This window comes from Ranitomeya imitator, chromosome 9, assembly GCF_032444005.1.
Source record: "Ranitomeya imitator isolate aRanImi1 chromosome 9, aRanImi1.pri, whole genome shotgun sequence".
Taxonomy (NCBI): domain Eukaryota; kingdom Metazoa; phylum Chordata; class Amphibia; order Anura; family Dendrobatidae; genus Ranitomeya; species Ranitomeya imitator.
The window spans coordinates 26,939,692-26,963,470 of NC_091290.1; the positions used below are offsets into that span (position 1 = coordinate 26,939,692).

General features: G+C 52.2%; 1 protein-coding gene across 4 annotated transcripts in view; it reads left to right on the forward strand.

The window, feature by feature from the left end:
- Window positions 1-23,779, forward strand: part of SBF2 (SET binding factor 2) — a 254,030-nt gene that overhangs the window by 45,424 nt on the left and 184,827 nt on the right. For all 4 annotated transcript variants that reach the window (XM_069738854.1, XM_069738853.1, XM_069738856.1 and 1 more), the window contains exon 2: window positions 10,665-10,750. In XM_069738854.1, the coding sequence (XP_069594955.1) occupies window positions 10,665-10,750 (86 nt within the window). The remainder of the gene's footprint in view (window positions 1-10,664; window positions 10,751-23,779) is intronic.

Consider the following 23,779-nt stretch of genomic DNA (forward strand, 5'->3'; position numbering starts at 1 on the left):
GTGTTCTTTATAGCGCTCGTTACAAGCAGTTTTGTCCTCCACCTTATCCCCTGCAAGTCCAATAGAGAAACATTTGAAAAGAAATAGCAGAAAAACCATCATACCCAGAACATTCTGTGTCTTAGATTATGCTCCCTGATATTGGGGACCTTGGTGCAGTGACCGAGCCGTCGGGAAGCTTTGCAGCTGTGGGTGGGGGTAGCCTCGGCTTATTAGAGTCATCGCATGTGATCTGCGTCTTGCTGCAGACTGATTAAGCCGCATTCCAGCCCTTTTTATATAGTGTAGCAATAGCCTATTACGGTAAATAATAATGTAGAGTTTCTTATATACACCTGGTTTAATTAATATTCCCGTTCTGGATTATCTGCCATGATGATTCCTTACTTCCCTTTGAAATTAATTGCTGACTACATTTCCCATGTTTCTGCTGGCTTTGGAGAGAGCGTGAAGTCTTATCACAGCATTTGCTCTATTCTGAGTTTTATCTAAGGGACTTGGAACTGCTGTCATCTGTCTAGAACAGTTTATCTCCCCTGCCTCCTGCTTGTGATAGGTTTATTCTTCCTGTAAACTCCTAACAAGCAGGAGGCAGGGTAGACAATACTCAAATATTCTAAATGTTCGGACAAATAGCTTCAAATTACATCTCTGGCATGCCGGGCAATGCAGTTCTACAAAAATTGTAGGTTCTACTAACATCAAAATGAAAATTTGCACATATCTCTCTGTATGGACAATAGTGAAATTGGTTTTAAAGGGCACAGGGCTTTTTTTCGTTTTATTTCAGCTTATACACAACCTGCATACGGTGGGAATAAAGACGTCGGTAAAATAAATGTCCTGGATGTTGGGGTGTAAGGGCGTTATATGGTCCATACACATTAGATACAAGCATCTCCTATTATAATGAGCAATTTTAAACCCAGATTTGGATGGGACTAAAGTAAAAACTTCATGAAAGTATCAATCGGTGCAAGATTAGTAAATAAAGGCATCTGTAAATCGATATGTTGGGTGTAAAGTGGATGCACTGACGCCTGCCGATTTTGGTGCAGTTTTTAGCTACACGTTCGGATACAGAAGAGAAGTAACCTTTTAGCTTTGGGTCTAAAATCTGCATTAAGGATTGCATGTGTGATTTCGGCCCAAGGACGGAGTTCTTCCATCAGGAACCTCTTGCATTAGTGTAATCATGATCCTGCTTTTTCTCTACCCCTGGACACTGATTTATTGGGCCTCTGTGGGCAAGGTGCAGGACGGCCTTGGCATATTTCCTGGCCATGATGTCGGCCAAGCATTCCTGCTTATTTGTGAGATTCTCCTGCCCTCTGCCCTAATTTGTTAAACATGTCGGGTTCTGGACTAATAAATAATCTCGAGAATCTCATGTTTTTCGCCCCCTTTCTTCACATCGCCTCTTTTCCAGCCTCTCCGATAGCCTTCACTCACTTTGTAGGTGTGTAGAAATGCTGACGGCTGTCACATCCAGAGCTGCGCTGTATTTATGTATTTATAGCCTCGCTTATATCGGGTATTTCACTTGGCTGCACCAGTGTTTTCTAAAAATGCCACGCAGGTGAGGCCGGAAAAAAAAGCAGTTTTCCTTATAATTTTATGCATCCCCTTTAAATGGTCATGATGTTTTCGACAACCTTTGCATAAATCAATAGAATAAGGGAATACAAGAAACTTTGTGATATATCTTATCAGAGAAATCTGCTGCTGTCTCCACTTATCAGCCGTTTCTTTCTCTGTGGTCTAAACTCACCATCCACTATGAAAAAAACAGCTACAATCTGTCTTCGTGGAAGCAAGACAGATTTTTAGCAAACTAAAGTATCGGGCTGCAGTTCCTGTTTATAAAAAACTAGATGGTGGCCCGATTCTAACGCATCGGGTATTCTAGAATATGTATGTAGTTTACAGCCACGTAGTATATAGCACAGCCACGAGGTATATAGCAGAGACACGTAGTACATAGCACAGACATGTAGTATATTGGCCAGCCACGTAGTATACAGCACAGAGCCACGTAGTATATTGCCCAGCCACGTAGTATATTGCCCACCCACGTAGTATATTGCCCAGCCACGTATATAACACAGCCCACGTAGTATAGAGCACAGCGATGTAGTATATAGTACAGCCCATATATTATATAGCACAGAGATGTACTATATAGCACAGCCCACGCAGTATCTAACACAGCCCATGTAGTATATAGCAATGTGGGCACCATATCCCTGTTAAAAAAAAGAATTAAAATAAAAAATAGTTATATACTCACCTTCCGGAGCCCCTGGATCCAGGTAAGGCGTTTACCGATGCTCCTCACGACGCTCCGGTCCCAAGAGTGCATTGCGGTCTCGCAAGATAATGATGTAGCGGTCTGCCACGTCATCATGTCGCGAGACCGCAATGCATGGACCGGTCACCGGAACGTCACGAGGAGCGGGAAAGGCCTCGGCTGGATCCGGGGGCCCACGGAAGGGGAGTATATAATGATTTTTTACTTTTTTAATTATTTTTAACATTAGATCTTTTTACTATTGATCCCGCATAGGCAGCATCAATAGTAAAAAGTTGGTCACACAGGGTTAATAGCCGCGTTAACGGACTGCGTTACACCGCAGCATAACGCGGTCCGTTAACGCTGCCATTAACCCTGTGTGAGCGCTGACTGGGGGGGGGGGGGAGTATGGACTGCGGGCATGGACTGCGGGGAGCAAGGACTGTGCCCGTCGCTGATTGGTCGTGGCCGTTTTGCCACGACCAATCAGCGACGTGGGATTTCCATGACAGAAAGATGGAAGTGGACCTTAGACAATTATATAGTAGATGGAGGTGGGAGGAGTGCTCTGCACAGCACGAGACAAGGCAGACACAGGCGGATCGTGCTGCTGCTTTCAGTACCACGTGTTGTAAGTTGGTGATGGCTTCACAGCCACACTGCTCAATAAGCAGTAGAATGTCTTCCATGCGGCAGAGATAGAAGATCAAGAATCTATCTCTGTTGTGCTGTGTATGGGAGACATCCGCACTAGCGGCACCCCCACAATCGTCTTGTTTGCAGCCCACATCGGGATGGACACAGTATTATTCAGAGCTGGAGCAGCACAGAACCTGAGCGCCAGTTGTTCAGAGCGACCACTACACGGTGAACGGAGGAGATCTGCTCCACTTCTGTATACTGCATATATAACGGCAGCCATAGGAAACTGAAAAATAATATATTGAAGGCCCGTCCTTACCCCAGCGATCATCTACATGTAGGACGATCCCTTTAACCCTTTAGCTATAATAGTCACCCAAAACGAATTACTCTTGTAGCTTAAGACCCCAATTCTATGGTCTGATGATGTCGAGACTTCAACAGGATGGCAGTAGATATGCAGCGTGTACAACTTTAATTCAGAATATTCTTGTCCTGTTATATATACGTAAATCTCTCCGGAGAGCTCTCTATAATAACCGCTGCCATGATTATAGTCATTACACAAGCCGTAATAAGACCGCCACGCCGCCGGTCCTAAATAACGGAGGCCTGCACCTCTGGATGGACACCGCCGCCTTCTGCAGGGACGTGCGTCACCGGGTTTGGTGCATGGAGTTTTTCCACCGTGATTCTTTGTGACCTCTATAAAAGGAACGTCCCCAAGTTTCAGTAAAACAGTTGCTGGAACCGCGTCCCTTTGTGTCAGTTTTTGCACCGTGCCCTTTCCTTTTGGTGATTGTGTGCAGCTCCTGGGCTGCGTTCCCCTATCGTCCCTCGATGTCCCAGTTTCCCGCTATTTTCCACGTTCCCCAGTCCGCTTCCAGTGGTTTGGTCTCCTTGACCCTGAATGTGACCTTTCATGGAGGAGTTAAACATTAGCCCAAGCACCGAGCAGCAAGAGGTCAATCATTTATCCAGGTCCTGGCCCCGTCCTGCCGACCCAAATCCAAATCTTCTGAGATGTCCCAGGAATCGGTTACAGGGTAATGGGTTTAAAAGGAATAGAACAGGAGAAGCGCAGCGGGGTGATTATATAGGATTGTCGGGAAAGTTTCCGAAAGAGTTGCATTTTATTCATTATCTTTTCTGGTGTTTGTATGTAGGAGTCCAGTGGGCGGTCCTAGTAGTGATTGACAGCTTCCTCTGCAGTCAGTCATATAGGGAAGACTGTCAGTCACTAAGTAGGACCGCCCACTGGACTCCTATATACAAACACCAGGGATTTTAATGAATAAAATGCAACTTTTTCTGAAACTTTTCCCATAAAAGATAATGTTTAGGGTAACTCTCCCCTATATATGTGCGGGGTGACTACAGACATTGCGTGCTGCTCTCTGCCTGATGCTAACACCACGTTTCTCGTGCACCGTCTTCACATTGACGCTGTCACCTCCCTCTTGGCATCCGGATAACACAATATCCACTTTGTAGATGTCTATGTATCCATGTGTATGTGGACCACCCCACCACCATGTGTATGTGGACCACCACGTGTATGTGGACCACCATGTGTATGTGGACCACCCCACCACCGTGTGTATGTGGACCATCATGTGCATGTGGACCACCCCACCTCCATGTGTATATGGACCTCCATGTGTATATGGACCACCGTGTGTATGTGTACCACCATGTGTATTAGGACCACCCCACCTCCATGTGTATATGGACCACCCCACCTCCATGTGTATATGGACCACCGTGTGTATGTGTACCACCATGTGTATGTGGACCACCCCACCTCCATGTGTATATGGACCTCCTTGTGTATATGGACCACCGTGTGTGTGTACCACCATGTGTATGTGGACCACCCCACCTCCATGTGTATATGGACCACCATGTGTATGTGGACCACCCCACCACCATGTGTATATGGACCACTATATGTATATGAACCACCATGTGTATGTGGACCACCCCACCTCCATGTGTATATGGACCACCGTGTGTATGTGTACCACCATGTGCATGTGGACCACCCCACCACCATGTGTATATGGACCACCATGTGTATGTGGACCACCCCACCACCATGTGTATATGGACCACCATGTGTATATGGACCACCATGTGTATGTGGACCACCCCACCACCATGTGAATGTGGACCTCCGTGTGTATGTGGACCACCGTGTGTATGTGGACCACCATGTATATGTGGACCACCCCACCACCATGTGTATGTGGACCACCGTGGACACATGCAGGGTGGGTCTCGCGTCGGTGCCAGGGTTGTTTGTTCTTACGCAGGATGTGACAATGCCCCATTATTAGGAAGGACCCGGCATTTCCAGACGATTACATGTTGCATTGTTGTCGTCTTCTCGTAACATTGTAACCAAATCCTAATTCCTTTTTTTGCTCGTCCACTTCCTAATCACCGCAGAATGGAAAGTCCTAACATTTCATTTCTATCTATCACCGTTCTGAAGATCTTTTCTTGCTGGCAGTGAATAGAAGCATTGACCTTCTCACAGCTGAGGGTTTGCTACAGTTGTTTCCAATGTAGACAGTCCACTATGAGAAATCGTACATGAGCCGCACTAATCCTTCTCCTGTAATATGGTAATTTGTTACAATGCATTCATCTGGAGTCTTGTTAAAGGGGTTGTCACTGATTGGTGGGGGTCTGACACCCCTGGGCCCCCACACGATTCCCTGTTACCTGGTCCCAGTGTACGGAGCTGAGACAGCGCAGCATAGTGGTCACTGCTGGGTACTGCCGCTCAGATTCCATTCACTTCCCTAGGAGCTGAGCTGCAGTACATGAGAATGGCGCAGACCGTGGCGCTGGCACCGAGCAGCCGCTCACATCCCAGCGCTCCAGATGTTGCCCTTGTTTACAAGAATTGTCATGTCCCGGGCCCAGAATAGCAACCACCAGAAGTATTTGTGGGCGAGCCGGCACGCTGGGACCTGGGAGCAGGACTTTATGTAACTGCTGCAGCTCTGCTCTTTGTCCTGACTCATGCTGCAGGGACGCCGGAGCCTCGTCCACATGCTGTTAATTATTGCACAACGCACCAAATGTCTTGTTTCATTCTTCAAGACATGATATTTAATGCTTCGTTTGGCTCCGCTTTCCTCCAGCCTGCAAATCCCAATGTGATTATCGAGCGACCAAATCTGTGCGGACAGCTGCTATTAGCGGCACGGATGGTGATGGCGACTGTATCCGCTGCGAGCGATCGTCTTATAGCAGCGGCAATCGCCAACCGTCCCCACTAACACGAGAATTCACACACTGGGCTAAAATCCTCTGTGCTGCTGGGGAGCCAGCTCATTCCACTGTGATCTCCCCTGAAATGCTCTGTGCTGCTGGGGAGCCAGCTCATTCCACTGTGATCTCCTCTGAAATGCTCTGTGCTGCTGGGGAGCCAGCTCATTCCACTGTGATCTCCCCTGAAATGCTCTGTGCTGCTGGGGAGCCAGCTCATTCCACTGTGATCTCCCCTGAAATACTCTGTGCTGCTGGGGAGCCAGCTCATTCCGCTGTGATCTCCTCTGAAATGCTCTGTGCTGCTGGGGAGCCAGCTCATTCCACTGTGATCTCCCCTGAAATAGTCTGTGCTGCTGGGGAGCCAGCTCATTCCGCTGTGATCTCCCCTGAAATGCTCTGTGCTGCTGGGGAGCCAGCTCATTCCACTGTGATCTCCCCTGAAATGCTCTGTGCTGCTGGGGAGCCAGCTCATTCCATTGTGATCTCCCCTGAAATACTCTGTGCTGCTGGGGAGCCAGCTCATTCCATTGTAATCTCCTCTGAAATGCTCTGTGCTGCTGGGGAGCCAGCTCATTCCACTGTGATCTCCCCTGAAATGCTCTGTGCTGCTGGGGAGCCAGCTCATTCCATTGTGATCTCCCCTGAAATACTCTGTGCTGCTGGGGAGCCAGCTCATTCCATTGTAATCTCCCCTGAAATACTCTGTGCTGCTGGGGAGCCAGCTCATTCCACTGTGATCTCCTCTGAAATGCTCTGTGCTGCTGGGGAGCCAGCTCATTCCACTGTGATCTCCCCTGAAATACTCTGTGCTGCTGGGGAGCCAGCTCATTCCACTGTGATCTCCTCTGAAATACTCTGTGCTGCTGGGGAGCCAGCTCATTCCGCTGTGATCTCCCCTGAAATACTCTGTGCTGCTGGGGAGCCAGCTCATTCCACTGTGATCTCCTCTGAAATGCTCTGTGCTGCTGGGGAGCCAGCTCATTCCACTGTGATCTCCTCTGAAATGCTCTGTGCTGCTGGGGAGCCAGCTCATTCCACTGTGATCTCCTCTGAAATACTCTGTGCTGCTGGGGAGCCAGCTCATTCCACTGTGATCTCCCCTGAAATGCTCTGTGCTGCTGGGGAGCCAGCTCATTCCACTGTGATCTCCTCTGAAATGCTCTGTGCTGCTGGGGAGCCAGCTCATTCCACTGTGATCTCCCCTGAAATGCTCTGTGCTGCTGGGGAGCCAGCTCATTCCACTGTGATCTCCCCTGAAATAGTCTGTGCTGCTGGGGAGCCAGCTCATTCCACTGTGATCTCCCCTGAAATGCTCTGTGCTGCTGGGGAGCCAGCTCATTCCATTGAGGTCGCCCCTGAAATACTCTGTGCTGCTGGGGAGCCAGCTCATTCCACTGTGATCTCCCCTGAAATGCTCTGTGCTGCTGGGGAGCCAGCTCATTCCGCTGTGATCTCCCCTGAAATACTCTGTGCTGCTGGGGAGCCAGCTCATTCCGCTGTGATCTCCTCTGAAATGCTCTGTGCTGCTGGGGAGCCAGCTCATTCCACTGTGATCTCCCCTGAAATGCTCTGTGCTGCTGGGGAGCCAGCTCATTCCACTGTGATCTCCTCTGAAATGCTCTGTGCTGCTGGGGAGCCAGCTCATTCCACTGTGATCTCCCCTGAAATGCTCTGTGCTGCTGGGGAGCCAGCTCATTCCACTGTGATCTCCTCTGAAATGCTCTGTGCTGCTGGGGAGCCAGCTCATTCCACTGTGATCTCCCCTGAAATAGTCTGTGCTGCTGGGGAGCCAGCTCATTCCACTGTAATCTCCCCTGAAATACTCTGTGCTGCTGGGGAGCCAGCTCATTCCACTGTGATCTCCCCTGAAATGCTCTGTGCTGCTGGGGAGCCAGCTCATTCCACTGTGATCTCCTCTGAAATACTCTGTGCTGCTGGGGAGCCAGCTCATTCCACTGTGATCTCCTCTGAAATGCTCTGTGCTGCTGGGGAGCCAGCTCATTCCACTGTGATCTCCCCTGAAATGCTCTGTGCTGCTGGGGAGCCAGCTCATTCCACTGTGATCTCCCCTGAAATGCTCTGTGCTGCTGGGGAGCCAGCTCATTCCATTGTAATCTCCCCTGAAATAGTCTGTGCTGCTGGGGAGCCAGCTCATTCCACTGTGATCTCCCCTGAAATGCTCTGTGCTGCTGGGGAGCCAGCTCATTCCACTGTGATCTCCCCTGAAATGCTCTGTGCTGCTGGGGAGCCAGCTCATTCCACTGTGATCTCCCCTGAAATGCTCTGTGCTGCTGGGGAGCCAGCTCATTCCACTGTGATCTCCCCTGAAATGCTCTGTGCTGCTGGGGAGCCAGCTCATTCCATTGTGATCTCCCCTGAAATGCTCTGTGCTGCTGGGGAGCCAGCTCATTCCACTGTGATCTCCTCTGAAATACTCTGTGCTGCTGGGGAGCCAGCTCATTCCACTGTGATCTCCCCTGAAATAGTCTGTGCTGCTGGGGAGCCAGCTCATTCCACTGTGATCTCCCCTGAAATGCTCTGTGCTGCTGGGGAGCCAGCTCATTCCACTGTGATCTCCCCTGAAATACTCTGTGCTGCTGGGGAGCCAGCTCATTCCACTGTGATCTCCTCTGAAATACTCTGTGCTGCTGGGGAGCCAGCTCATTCCACTGTGATCTCCCCTGAAATGCTCTGTGCTGCTGGGGAGCCAGCTCATTCCACTGTGATCTCCTCTGAAATGCTCTGTGCTGCTGGGGAGCCAGCTCATTCCACTGTGATCTCCCCTGAAATGCTCTGTGCTGCTGGGGAGCCAGCTCATTCCATTGTAATCTCCCCTGAAATAGTCTGTGCTGCTGGGGAGCCAGCTCATTCCGCTGTGATCTCCCCTGAAATGCTCTGTGCTGCTGGGGAGCCAGCTCATTCCATTGTGATCTCCCCTGAAATGCTCTGTGCTGCTGGGGAGCCAGCTCATTCCACTGTGATCTCCCCTGAAATACTCTGTGCTGCTGGGGAGCCAGCTCATTCCACTGTGATCTCCTCTGAAATACTCTGTGCTGCTGGGGAGCCAGCTCATTCCACTGTGATCTCCCCTGAAATGCTCTGTGCTGCTGGGGAGCCAGCTCATTCCACTGTGATCTCCTCTGAAATGCTCTGTGCTGCTGGGGAGCCAGCTCATTCCACTGTGATCTCCCCTGAAATGCTCTGTGCTGCTGGGGAGCCAGCTCATTCCATTGTAATCTCCCCTGAAATAGTCTGTGCTGCTGGGGAGCCAGCTCATTCCACTGTGATCTCCTCTGAAATACTCTGTGCTGCTGGGGAGCCAGCTCATTCCACTGTGATCTCCCCTGAAATGCTCTGTGCTGCTGGGGAGCCAGCTCATTCCATTGTGATCTCCCCTGAAATACTCTGTGCTGCTGGGGAGCCAGCTCATTCCACTGTGATCTCCCCTGAAATGCTCTGTGCTGCTGGGGAGCCAGCTCATTCCACTGTGATCTCCCCTGAAATGCTCTGTGCTGCTGGGGAGCCAGCTCATTCCACTGTGATCTCCTCTGAAATGCTCTGTGCTGCTGGGGAGCCAGCTCATTCCATTGTGATCTCCCCTGAAATGCTCTGTGCTGCTGGGGAGCCAGCTCATTCCGCTGTGATCTCCCCTTAAATGCTCTGTGCTGCTGGGGAGCCAGCTCATTCCACTGTGATCTCCCCTGAAATACTCTGTGCTGCTGGGGAGCCAGCTCATTCCACTGTGATCTCCCCTGAAATGCTCTGTGCTGCTGGGGAGCCAGCTCATTCCATTGTAATCTCCCCTGAAATACTCTGTGCTGCTGGGGAGCCAGCTCATTCCACTGTGATCTCCCTTGAAATGCTCTGTGCTGCTGGGGAGCCAGCTCATTCCACTGTGATCTCCCCTGAAATGCTCTGTGCTGCTGGGGAGCCAGCTCATTCCACTGTGATCTCCCCTGAAATGCTCTGTGCTGCTGGGGAGCCAGCTCATTCCACTGTGATCTCCCCTGAAATACTCTGTGCTGCTGGGGAGCCAGCTCATTCCACTGTGATCTCCCTTGAAATGCTCTGTGCTGCTGGGGAGCCAGCTCATTCCACTGTGATCTCCTCTGAAATGCTCTGTGCTGCTGGGGAGCCAGCTCATTCCACTGTGATCTCCCCTGAAATACTCTGTGCTGCTGGGGAGCCAGCTCATTCCATTGAGGTCGCCCCTGAAATACTCTGAGCTGCTGGGGACCCCGCTTCAGTCCCAACATGTAACTTTTCATTCCTGACCTCCCATAAAGTCAGCGCACCCTTCTCCTGAAATACTCTGTGCTGCATGCGAGCTCTGCCCATTCCACCGTTCCGTTGGGTGCAGTTACAATGTGGCGGTGATCTGTGGCGTCTCTGCAGCCGTCTGCTCAGAAGCGGCGACACTTCATGTCTTTGTTTCTTTTCACAGGATCTGGCGAAGGTTACGGCAAAATCATTCAACGCTTCCCACTGACCGACTGGAACGACACGCCGTTCCCGCAAGGAATAGAACTGGTAGGTGATACGTCGTCGTACTCGCAGTTATCAGCCAGCGGCTGATGTTGAAGGGCTGGAGCTCCCGTTATTGTCCCTCCCGATCTCTTCTTCATGGGTCTGATGAGACGTCTTTCTGGGGTGAGCGCTGATATCCGAGGTCGTCTCCTTTTTGAGTTTCTGCCTCTCCTTCCATCGTGGAGATGGTTCTTAGAAGCGGCGTCCCGGATCTCAATCATTGTAACGTGGACGCTCTACAATGTACGGTGCTGGTTTTTGGGGGGGTGTTGTGGCGTGGATTGTCTGATGCAGACCATGAGGATAAATGATTATCAATCCCGTGGATCAGTCCCTGGACATCTTCCATATTATCGCCAGCATACCCCCTGCTTACACCGTGAAACGTGCTGCCGACAGCTATGACCGCTCCCATAAATGCTGCTATCCTCTGACAAATCAGCGTTTCGCTCTTTCGTTGACTGATCGCTGCCATGATTTTACGGACGACAATTATTGTCTCGTGCTGTTTTTTTTTTTTTTTTTTCGAAAGCTGAGTTTAAAAAGAAAACATAAATAATATATAGAAAATGTTTTATTCACCGTCATCGGCAGATTCTCAGGAGACGTTGTATCTGTGCGTCTTTCGCGTGCAGTCGGATATAAAAACCTTTTGAAGTCTGATGATGGTGATGATGATGCAGGGAATGTTCCTCTAATCCTCTCATTTGTCCGCCACGACTGGAGGAGCCTGAAGAAGAGATCAGTCAGGGACTTCGTGCATGAAGCCGCGTATCTGGGATCAGCCATTGTCCGGCGTGCATGGACGCCAGAGATACAGCCCTATGTCCTGAGAATATATATGGTCAGGCTGAGTTTCATGGGTGTCTGCAGGGGGCACCACGGGTCGTTGTCCCTAAAGTATACGTCATGGCCTTGGCCGCACTGATTGCAGGGACCATGGTGTCCTTTGTATAATGCCACATGCGCACGTGGATCCCTTATATATCGGTGATATATGGAGGCAGGTTCTTATTATGCAGCTTCTCAGACCGTGATCTAATTAATATTCCGCCCGGTGCCATAAACTCTGATCAGCAGAGACATGAGAGCGAACATCCAGCTCGGCTACACCTGATACATATAGCCACACACAGCAGTGCATAACTAGGCCGATTTACCTTTCAGGGACCTGAGAAAGCTGGGTGGTGATCCGTGGCCTTATTCTTTATCAATAACCACTAATGGCCCCATGAAAGAAGAGAAGCCTCTACTGCTCCCATCATAAACTCTGATCAGCAGAGACATGAGAGCGAACATCCAGCTCTGCTACACCTGATACATATAGCCATACACAGCAGTGCATAACTAGGCCGATTTACCTTTCAGGGACCTGAGAAAGCTGGGTGGTGATCCGTGGCCTTATTCTTTATCAATAACCACTAATTTCCCCATGAAAGAAGAGAAGCCTCTACTGCTCCCATCATAGTAACATAGTAACATAGTTAGTAAGGCCGAAAAAAGACATTTGTCCATCCAGTTCAGCCTATATTCCATTATAATAAATCCCCAGATCTACGTCCTTCTACAGAACCTAATAATTGTATGATACAATATTGTTCTGCTCCAGGAAGACATCCAGGCCTCTCTTGAACCCCTCGACTGAGTTCGCCATCACCACCTCCTCAGGCAAGCAATTCCAGATTCTCACTGCCCTAACAGTAAAGAATCCTCTTCTATGTTGGTGGAAAAACCTTCTCTCCTCCAGACGCAAAGAATGTCCCCTTGTGCCCGTCACCTTCCTTGGTATAAACAGATCCTCAGCGAGATATTTGTATTGTCCCCTTATATACTTATACATGGTTATTAGATCGCCCCTCAGTCGTCTTTTTTCTAGACTAAATAATCCTAATTTCGCTAATCTATCTGGGTATTGTAGTTCTCCCATCCCCTTTATTAATTTTGTTGCCCTCCTTTGTACTCTCTCTAGTTCCATTATATCCTTCCTATCATAAACTCTGATCAGCAGAGACATGAGCGAACATCCAGCTCGGCTACACCTGATACATATAGCCACACACAGCAGTGCATAACTAGGCCGATTTTACCTTTCAGGGACCTGAGAAAGCTGGGTGGTGATCCGTGGCCTTATTCTTTATCAATAACCACTAATTTCCCCATGAAAGAAGAGAAGCCTCTACTGCTCCCATCATAAACTCTGATCAGCAGAGACATGAGCGAACATCCAGCTCGGCTACACCTGATACATATAGCCACACACAGCAGTGCATAACTAGGCCGATTTACCTTTCAGGGACCTGAGAAAGCTGGGTGATGATCCCTGGCCTTATTGTTTATCAATAACCACTAATGGCCGCATGAAAGAAGAGAAGCCCCTACTGCTCCCATTCAGCTTTCCTAGGACCCTGAATCAGAATCCTTGCTCTTTGGGAGACTCCTTTTGGGAATAATTGGTAATTTATAGAAGACGATGGAAAGTTGGGTCACAGGCCGTCCAGCTGGAGGAAGTGGAAGCCTCCGGAGGGTGCGATCCTTCAATGAAACGGAAGCGCCGCTGTCTTGTAAGGTCTTCTCCCTCGCGGCTCGATTCCGGTTATTTATATCTTCAGGGATTGGGAAGAGAGAGGGGTTTTCTTCTCTGTCCAGGAGTTAACCAGTTAATGGCTAAGTTAGACCTGTTAATATGCAGCAAACGAGCATTTGTGGGAAGGTGTAAACAGGCCGGCAATCGCCCTACGGACAAGCTGAACGCTCATTTGTTAGGTGCCATGATCTTTTATGACTGCATAAAAATAATCATTCTCGGCAGCATGTGGTCTGCATAAAATAGGTGATGTGCTGCCGAGAGCATGACATTCATCCGCACAGAACGACAGTATCCATGAACGCTCATCTGCCTTAGAGGAATGTAAACGACGGCCCATCGTGCATTTAACAACCTGGATCGGCTCGTGACGGACGGCCATGAGACTCCGTGGATCGGCTGCAGAGACCGTGGTGCTGTCTGGCACGCAGTACATGGAGTGTAGGGTTGAAAGTAAATGAGGGTCTGTGAGTTAGGCACAATTGTAAAAAAAAAATAAAAAAAGGTTTGCAGCATCCAAGTGCAGAGATTTTTATTTTTTACGTCATTGACATCAGTTGTCGCATTAACAATGCGAATTACTATTAGCAAACGGCAGAATTGTGAATACAGCTCTGGATGTGACAAGAGCTGTTCTTGTGCATAGATTGAGGGGCAATTGACTGAAACAAGCAAGTGATTGCTAACATCAGTGCATGGGCTCGCCAGGACCATACGTTTCCTTCGGATGCCATGCAGTAGGCTGTTACTACTACCAGTCACGCTCTACAAAAAGACCGGTCCTGGATTGTATCACCATTGGTCTAAATAGATAGGGAGGGCATAAGGCTCAAGCAGTGTGACCCTGATGAAGCTGGATTAGCGGCGAAACATTATGTCGGGTGACCTGGAGGATTTGGGTGGTAAGTTTTATCAATCGTAGCGTTTGTCCCTTGCACAGGTAAAGTGGTTTGTATTACGGACAAGTCATCAACATAACTATAGCAGCAATAGAAGTGGAGTCCAGATCCAAGCAGCTAAAGGGAATGAAATATTTGCATAGGACATATTCGGGACACCATACTCATGGATTCCAAGTGATCGCCAGCAGAAGTATGAATGCAGCTCTGGATGCCACTAGACACACTGGATGTGTTATGTTTAATATTAGTAGTGACTCATTCTTTTCTTTTTTTTTTTTGTTTCATTCTTTTTTGCTTGTTTTATGATTTTTTTCTTCATCTGATTTTCTCGAAGGTGCGAGTTTCTGGAGACGGCCACGCTCTGAGCTTCCTGTTTATCATCGGGGCAATAGTTTTCCTTGTGGATTCATACATGACCCCTGAGAAAGCCCCTCAGCCGCTTACTGAAAATCCTGACCTCCCAAAAGACCTTTTATAATGCAATAATATCCGGCCGGGGGGGGGGAGGACACCACCAGGGACCCGTAGCCTCCTCCGATGCCTCCTTTACGTCGCAGGGTCCTTGTCTCCGGTGACCTTGGACACGACACTGGAGCGTCTTCTCTAAACAAGCTCGGTATGGATGACGGAGCCGGCCAGCTGATGTATGTGTGGACGTGATGGCCGTTGCGTTGGGACAGCCCTGACCCCGTGTCCTACAAGTACATATCATGGTTTTCCGTCAGTTTTTTTTGCAAATCTAGGTGAAAACTAAAGATTTAGGTTAAAGGTTGCAGAAGTGCATATTGGATGTGGCGGGCAGGTGCCTGAATGGCATCACGTATAGGATGCTGCTCACTGTGCGTACAAAGGTCATTTCTGCCTCCGGTGCCTATTCTTAGTGCTATCGCTTCATTCTCCAGCGACGTCTTCCTCCCGGGAGGGTCAGGGCAGTAACTGAGCACTATGCCTCTTGCTTCATTGTGTAGAAGCTGCTAAAATCCCAAAATGCTAAAATCCCAAAATGCTAAAGTCACAGTAATTATTCCCGCTGTTTCTGCATGGGAAAAGTCTAAATGAAATGGCTGTGGAATATCCCACATGTAGAAAGGTATCCGTAGGGGTAGGAGGATGAGATTATGGACGCTTTGGGACAGGAATGATGGGAGTAATACTTTTAATAGGATTACTCGGTAAGGATCTGAAGATGGATAAGTGATAGCAAGGTGATTGTGAGATCCTGAGCCGGAGGATGATGGGAGTGATACATCGTGTGTAAGGCTACTTTCACACATCAGGTTTTTGCCGTCAGGCACAATCGGGCGAATTTTGAAAAAAAAAACGATGTTTTTTTCCCCACTGGATCAGTTTTTTTCTAATAGAGTTGTATTAGCGCCGGTTTGCGCCGAATGGCCTAACTTTTCATCTGTTTTTTACCAGATCCGTCAAAAATTAGTTTTCCAGCAGCCGGACAAAGTGTACTCGCTCGCTCTCTCTCGCTCTCTCTCGTGCTCTCTCGCTTTCTCTCGTGCGCTCTCGCTCTCTCTCGCGCTCGCTCTCATGCTCTCTCTCATGCTCTCTCTCACGCGCTCTCTCACGCTCTCTCTCACGCTCTCTCACACTCACGCTCTCTTGTGCTCTTTCTCTCGCGCGCTCTCGCTCTTGCGCTCTCTCGCTCTTGCTCTTTTGCGCTCTCGCTCTTGCTCTCTCGCTCTTGCTCTCTCGCTCTTGCTCTCTCGCTCTTGCTCTCTCGCTCTTGCGCTCTCGCTCTGGCTCTCTTGCGCTCTGGCTCTCTTGCGCTCTGGCTCTGGCTCTCTCGCGCTCTGGCTCTCTCGCGCTCTGGCTCTCTCGCGCTCTGGCTCTCTCGCGCTCTGGCTCTCTCGCGCTCTGGCTCTCTCGCGCTCTGGCTCGCTCTCGCTCTGGCTCTCTGGCGCTCTCGCTCTGGCTCTCTCGCGCTCTCGCTCTGGCTCTCTCGCGCTCTGGCTCTCTCGCGCTCTCGCTCTGGCTCTCTCGCGCTCTCGCTCTGGCTCTCGCGCTCTCGCTCTCTCGCGCTCTCGCTCTGGCTCTCTCTCGCTCTCGCTCTGGCTCTCTCGCGCTCTCGCTCTGGCTCTCTCGCGCTCTCGCTCTGTCTCTCTCGCGCTCTCGCTCTGTCTCTCTCGCGCTCTCGCTCTGGCTTTCTCGCGCTCTCGCTCTGGCTCTCTCGCGCTCTCGCTCTGGCTCTCTCGCGCTCTCGCTCTGGCTCTCTCGCGCTCTCGCTCTGGCTCTCTCGCGCTCTCGCTCTGGCTCTCTCGCGCTCTCGCTCTGGCTCTCTCGCTCTGGCTCTCTCGCGCTCTCGCTCTGGCTCTCTCGCGCTCTCGCTCTGGCTCTCTCGCTCTCTCTCGCTCTGGCTCTCTCGCGCTCTCTCGCTCTGGCTCTCTCGCTCTCTCTCGCTCTGGCTCTCTCGCTCTCTCTCGCGCTCTGGCTCTCTCTCGCGCTCTGGCTCTCTCGTGCGCTCTCGCTCTGGCTCTCTCGCGCGCTCTCGCTCTGGCTCTCGCGCGCTCTCGCTCTGGCTCTCTCGCGCTCTCGCCCTCTCTCGCGCTCTCGCCCTCTCTCGCGCTCTCGCCCTCTCTCGCGCTCTCGCCCTCTCTCGCGCTCTCGCCCTCTCTCGCGCTCTCGCCCTCTCTCGCGCTCTCGCCCTCTCTCGCGCTCTCGCCCTCTCTCGCGCTCTCGCCCTCTCTCGCGCTCGCGCCCTCTCTCGCGCTCGCGCCCTCTCTCGCGCTCGCGCCCCCTCTCGCGCTCGCGCCCTCTTTCGCGCTCGCGCCCTCTCTCGCGCTCGCGCCCTCTCTCGCGCTCGCGCCCTCTCTCGCGCCCTCTCTCGCGCTCGCGCCCTCTCGCGCGCGCTCTCTCGCGCTCTCGCCCTCTCTCGCGCTCTCGCCCTCTCTCGCGCTCTCGCCCTCTCTCGCGCTCTCGCCCTCTCTCGCGCTCTCGCCCTCTCTCGCGCTCTCGCCCTCTCTCGCGCTCTCGCCCTCTCTCGCGCTCTCGCCCTCTCTCGCGCTCTCGCCCTCTCTCGCGCTCTCGCCCTCTCTCGCGCTCTCGCCCTCTCTCGCGCTCTCGCCCTCTCTCGCGCTCTCGCCCTCTCTCGCGCTCTCGCCCTCTCTCGCGCTCTCGCCCTCTCTCGCGCTCTCGCCCTCTCTCGCGCTCTCGCCCTCTCTCGCGCTCTCGCCCTCTCTCGCTCTCGCCCTCTCTCGCGCTCTCGCCCTCTCTCGCGCTCTCGCCCTCTCTCGCGCTCTCGCCCTCTCTCGCGCTCTCGCCCTCTCTCGCGCTCTCGCCCTCTCTCGCGCTCTCGCCCTCTCTCGCGCTCTCGCCCTCTCTCGCGCTCTCGCCCTCTCTCGCGCTCTCGCCCTCTCTCGCGCTCTCGCCCTCTCTCGCGCTCTCGCCCTCTCTCGCGCTCTCGCCCTCTCTCGCGCTCTCGCCCTCTCTCGCGCTCTCGCCCTCTCTCGCGCTCTCGCCCTCTCTCGCGCTCTCGCCCTCTCTCGCGCTCTCGCCCTCTCTCGCGCTCTCGCCCTCTCTCGCGCGCTCTCGCCCTCTCTCGCGCGCTCTCGCCCTCTCGTCCGCTCTCGCCCTCTCTCGCTCTCTCTCGCTCTGGCTCTCTCTCGCTCTCGCTCTCTCTCGCGCTCTGGCTCTCTCTCTCGCTCTGGCTCTCTCTCGCGCTCTCGCTCTGGCTCTCTCGCGCGCTCTCGCTCTGGCTCTCTCGCGCGCTCTCGCTCTGGCTCTCTCGCTCTCTCGCTCTGGCTCTCTCGCGCTCTCGCTCTGGCTCTCTCGCGCTCTCGCTCTGGCGCTCTCGCCCTGGCTCTCTCTCGCGCTCGCGCCCTCTCTCGCGCCCGCTCTCGCCCTCTCTCGCCCTCTCTCGCGCCCGCTCTCGCCCTCTCTCGCGCTCTCGCCCTCTCTCGCGTTCTCGCCCTCTCTCGCGCTCTCGCGCTCTCGCCCTCTCTCGCGCTCTCGCCCTCTCTCGCGCTCTCGCCCTCTCTCGCGCTCTCGCCCTCTCTCGCGCTCTCGCCCTCTCTCGCGCTCGCGCCCTCTCTCGCGCTCGCGCCCTCTCTCTCGCTCTCGCGCCCTCTCTCGCGCCCTCTCTCGCGCTCTCGCGCCCTCTCTCGCCCTCTCTCGCCCTCTCGCGCTCTCGCGCCCTCTCTCGCGCCCTCTCTCGCGCTCGCGCTGTCTCTCTCTCGCGCTCGCGCTGTCTCTCTCGCGCTCGCGCTGTCTCTCGCGCTCGCGCTGTCTCTCGCGCTCGCGCTGTCTCTCGCGCTCGCGCTGTCTCTCGCGCTCGCGCTGTCTCTCGCGCTCGCGCTGTCTCTCGCGCTCGCGCTGTCTCTCGCGCTCGCGCTGTCTCTCGCGCTCGCGCTGTCTCTCGCGCTCGCGCTGTCTCTCGCGCTCGCGCTGTCTCTCTCTCGCGCTCGCGCTGTCTCTCTCTCGCGCTCGCGCTGTCTCTCTCTCGCGCTCGCGCTGTCTCTCGCGCTCGCGCTGTCTCTCTCTCGCGCTGTCTCTCTCTCGCGCTGTCTCTCTCTCGCGCTGTCTCTCTCGCGCTGTCTCGCGCTCGCGCTGTCTCGCGCTCGCGCTGTCTCTCTCTCGCGCTCGCGCTGTCTCTCTCTCGCGCTCGCGCTGTCTCTCTCTCGCGCTCGCGCTGTCTCTCTCTCGCGCTCGCGCTATCTCTCTCTCGCGCTCGCGCTGTCTCTCTCTCGCGCTCGCGCTGTCTCTCTCTCGCGCTCTCTCTCTCTCGCGCTGTCTCTCTCTCGCGCTGTCTCTCTCTCGCGCTGTCTCTCTCTCGCGCTGTCTCTCTCTCGCGCTGTCTCTCTCTCGCGCTGTCTCTCTCTCGCGCTGTCTCTCTCTCGCGCTGTCTCTCTCTCGCGCTGTCTCTCTCGCGCTGTCTCTCTCTCGCGCTGTCTCTCTCTCGCGCTGTCTCTCTCTCGCGCTGTCTCTCTCTCGCGCTCGCGCTGTCTCTCTCGCGCTCGCGCTGTCTCTCTCTCGCGCTCGCGCTGTCTCTCTCTCGCGCTCGCGCTGTCTCTCTCTCGCGCTCGCGCTGTCTCTCTCTCGCGCTCGCGCTGTCTCTCTCTCGCGCTCGCGCTGTCTCTCTCTCGCGCTCGCGCTGTCTCTCTCTCGCGCTCGCGCTGTCTCTCTCTCGCGCTCGCGCTGTCTCTCTCTCGCGCTCGCGCTGTCTCTCTCTCGCGCTCGCGCTGTCTCTCTCTCGCGCTCGCGCTGTCTCTCTCTCGCGCTCGCGCTGTCTCTCTCTCGCGCTCGCGCTGTCTCTCTCTCGCGCTCGCGCTGTCTCTCTCTCGCGCTCGCGCTGTCTCTCTCTCGCGCTCGCGCTGTCTCTCTCTCGCGCTCGCGCTGTCTCTCTCTCGCGCTCGCGCTGTCTGCGAGGCTTCCTAAGAGTTTAAAAAGGTCCCTTAGTCTGTTTCAGTAGCTCCACAATCATGGGGAAGACTCTGACTTAAGAGATGTCCAGAAGGCAGTCACTGACACACTTCACAATGAGGGGAAGCCACAAAAGTTCATTGCTAAAGAAGCTGTCTGTTCACAGAGTGCTGTATCCAAGCATATTAATGGAGAGCTGAGTGGAAGATAAAAGTGTGGTAGAGAAAGGTGCACAAGCAACTGGGATAACCGCAGCCTTTTTTTTTTTTTTTGGGGGGGGGGGGGGGTGCGGAGTGTTGGACGATTTATCCATCGAAAATGCAGCAAAAAACTCTGTTGCGTTCTTCTCTGGCGATTTCTTTTCACTTTCTCATTGCTTTCTACAGTTGAAAAAAATGCTTCAAAAACGTGAGAGAGCCGACATGCTGCAGATTTGAAAAACGCGGTTGATTCCCAATTCAATCTGATAGTTTTTGCCGCTTTTTATTTGCCTGGAAAAAGGAGGAGGAAAAAAAAAAACGTGCAAAAAAAGGCAACGTGTGAACATACCCTTCATTGCATCCTGTGGAAAGAATGACCCCAGAAATGGCCGGGCCATACATAACGGTAGAAGTTGATCCTATTCATAGCCAGGAGAACAAGAATGAAAACCCCCCCATTCTTTACACTGCAGTTCTGCACAAAGATAACTGAAGAAATGTGAGAAAAAGAGAAACCAGCGATTGTGCTCCAGCGTGACCCCAATGGAAAGCTTTGGGGATTGTGGCCGATTTCCTCTGTGTGCAGACACCGCTGGGAGTCGCTTAGCTGTGAATTTCGCCTGAATCGCACAATGTGGGCGAAGGACCAGACATCTTAGAATAACTTCTAACATGGGGGTCCGCAGCAGATCCATTGTGATGTTAGGTGGCCGCTGGCCAGACGTTCACTGGTCCTTGCCGTGGATTGTGTCTCTGCTCCGCAGGTCGGATTCTCGTGAAGAACATGTCACGCCGGAGACCCATCACTCCCATCGTGCAGCGCTTTCTGCAGAACCCGAGTCCTTACGTCGTCACCATGAAAATATTTACAGTCCGGATCTGAAGTTTGTCCGAAGCCATTGTTATCACGGATCATAGGCTCGGGGACAATAATAATACTGACAAGCCGCACACTGATACATTCACATCCCACCGTCCTGCCCCAAACCTGTATTATGTCCGCCACGCCGTCTTCTTAGGAAGACGTTTTCTAGGAAGTTTTGCATCTCGGTTCTTTCTACCGTAATGGCTTTTTGGGTGGGTCGAGGTCACTATGCCCGTCGCCTGTGCCTGCCCAAATAATGTGCCATCGACACCGAATCATGGCTAGTTACAAAACACTGTAACGAACCATCACCTGCGCTTGGTTTTTTTTTCTTTTACTTCTGCCAAAGAATGAAAATGTATATTGTTTACATGAAAAAGGGCGGAATCCATCTTGATCCTGATCCCCAAATGGACGGTTAATAACAAATGTATCACGTCACTGACAGCGAGCGGACATTTCACACCACAATCCGGCTTTATCTGCACAACAGACCAGGCTGCTCGGTGGGGTAGAAAGTCCCAGGTTCTGGGGTTATTTTTGGCGTTCCCGTGTGTGTACCAGCTCCACGTCCCGTTATTGTGGGTGCTGGGTGCCGTCCATTATCATCAGTCCCTGTTCTGTATGTTTCCTGACACGCGATCAGATTACAATCTGCAGAGATTACGTGTTTATCCAGAGAGGGATTTATGCACTGAGATAACGAAGGGAAATATTTAGGTGTCGGGAATATTGTTTTGGCCGTCGGTGAGCGCAGCTGGAGTCTCTGCTTTCATCTTGTGATCAAATACAAAGGGGATTATTTCTGTGATATTTCGATCATTCTCTATTTATTTGTACAGTGTTATCATGTAGCACAGCATTTACCGTCCATCTCCTGGTCATACACCCCCCGCCCGCACAAGAGGCAGTCTATTGTCACCTTGCTGTTTTGTTCCCTGGTGGATGAACTCACAGGAAAAAGCTGAAAATCTCCACTGCGTGCCGTGCCCCCACACTGCGTGCCGTGCCCCCACACTGCGTGCCGTGCCCCCACACTGCGTGCCGTGCCCCCACACTGCGTGCCGTGACCCCGTAGCATGTGCCGTGCCCCCACCACTGCGTGCCGTGCCCCCTTAGCATGTGCTGTGCCCGCATGCTGTGCCCCCTTGGCGCATGCCATGCCCCTACCACTGTGTGCCATGCTCCCTTGGCATGTGCCATGCCCCCACACTGCGTGCCGTGCCCCCTTAGCATGTGCTGTGCCCGAATGCCGTTCCTCCATACCGCGTGCCGTGCCCCCTTGGCGCGTGCCGTGCCCCTACCACTGCGTGCCGTGCCCCCTTAACATGTGCCATGCCCCCACACTGCGTGCTGTGCCCTGCCCCCTTAGCATGTGCCGTGAACCTTAACATGTGCCATGCCTCACACTGTGTTCCCCCACACTTCGTGCTGTTCCCCCACACTTCGTGCCGTTCCCGCACACATTGTGCCGTTCCCCCACACATTGTGCTGTTCCCCCACACCGTGTGCCGTGCCCCCACACTTCGTGCCGTTCCCCCGCACTTCGTGCCGTTCCCTCACACTTCGTGCCGTTCCCCCACACTTCGTGCCGTTCCCCCATACCGTGTGCCGTGCCCCCACACTTCGTGCCGTTCCGCCACATTTCGTGCCGTTCCCCCACACTTTGTGCCGTTCCCCCATACCGTGTGCTGTGCCCCCACACCGTGTGCCGTTCCCCATCACTGCGTGCCGTTCCCCCACACTACGTGCCGTGCCTCCACACTCACTGTGTGCAGTGCCCCCTTAGCGCGTGCAGTGCCCCCTTGCTCCATGCCGTGCCCTATTCCTTACTAGAGGATCCTGAGAATAACTGTATGATGATACATATGTATCCTATATGTGGACGATTACATCGCTCCAATGTGCAGTGTGTTATTTTATAAGCCAATACATTTCAAAAACCTGACCTGCACATCCAAACATAGACTGAGTGTGAACAGGTGCTGAACCCAGAGTCGCCAACTCGTATATAGTTAAGTAAATAGGGCAGCACACTGCAGCGCCAAAACATGCAAACTTGAAAACACGAAATTTGAACTGCATTACTGCACTAGAAATATGAAAAATGAGAGCTTTTAGCGCATAAAAATGGCCAATTTTATGTGTACCTCGTAGCCACTTTACGGCATCTCTCTTATACAAGGTCCTACGCTTGACCTACCTCGCTGAGAATAAACGTCTCCATCTGAATGGGTACATGTGAAACCTCTTCTTGGACTCAAATTCTCTCTCACTGTGGAGGGGTATTGGACCTGCTGTAATTAAAACACCTGAAGCTAGGAGGCGGGGAGTGCACGATGAGAAGGCTAGAGAATACATTTCAAAAACCTGACCTGCACATCCAAACATAGACTAAGTGTGAACAGGTGCTCAGCGAGGTAGGTCAAGCGTAGGACCTCGTATAAGAGAGATGCCGTAAAGTGGCTACGAGGTACACATAAAATTGGCCATTTTTATGCGCTAAAAGCTCTCATTTTTCATATTTCTAGTGCAGTAATGCAGTTCAAATTTCGTGTTTTCAAGTTTGCATGTTTTGGCGCTGAAGTGTGCTGCCTTATTTACTTTACTTAATTTTATAAGCAAAGACCTGGATATCATTAGAAAACGTCCCCGGACATTGGTCACGAGGCAATATCTCTGCCTGATGCTTGTCCCGCGGTGTACCAGTCTTATGTCTTATAGCGGTTTTATTTATTTTTCTCCCTTTCTTGTAACTTTCTGTTCTTTCTCACTTCTCTCCTTCCATCCCTTCCTCTTTAACTTCTCTTCCCTCCACCCTACTTTTTCCTTCGTTTCCTCTTCTATTTCTTTACTTTCCATCTTCATAGTTCTATCCTTTCTTTTTTTCAATTACTTCCTCCTTTCCTTATTTTTCCCTCTTTTATTCCTTCTCTCCTTCCCTTTTTTCCTACTACATGCCTAAATTTTCTACCTCTCTACTGCCTTCTCTTGATTACTTATTCTCTACTGCTTTTCATTGCTTCCCCCCTTTCCTAAGTTCCTTCCCTTCTTTTCTTGCTCCTATCTTTCCCTTCTTTTCCTAGTTCTTGCATGCCCTTGTCTTTCCTTTCC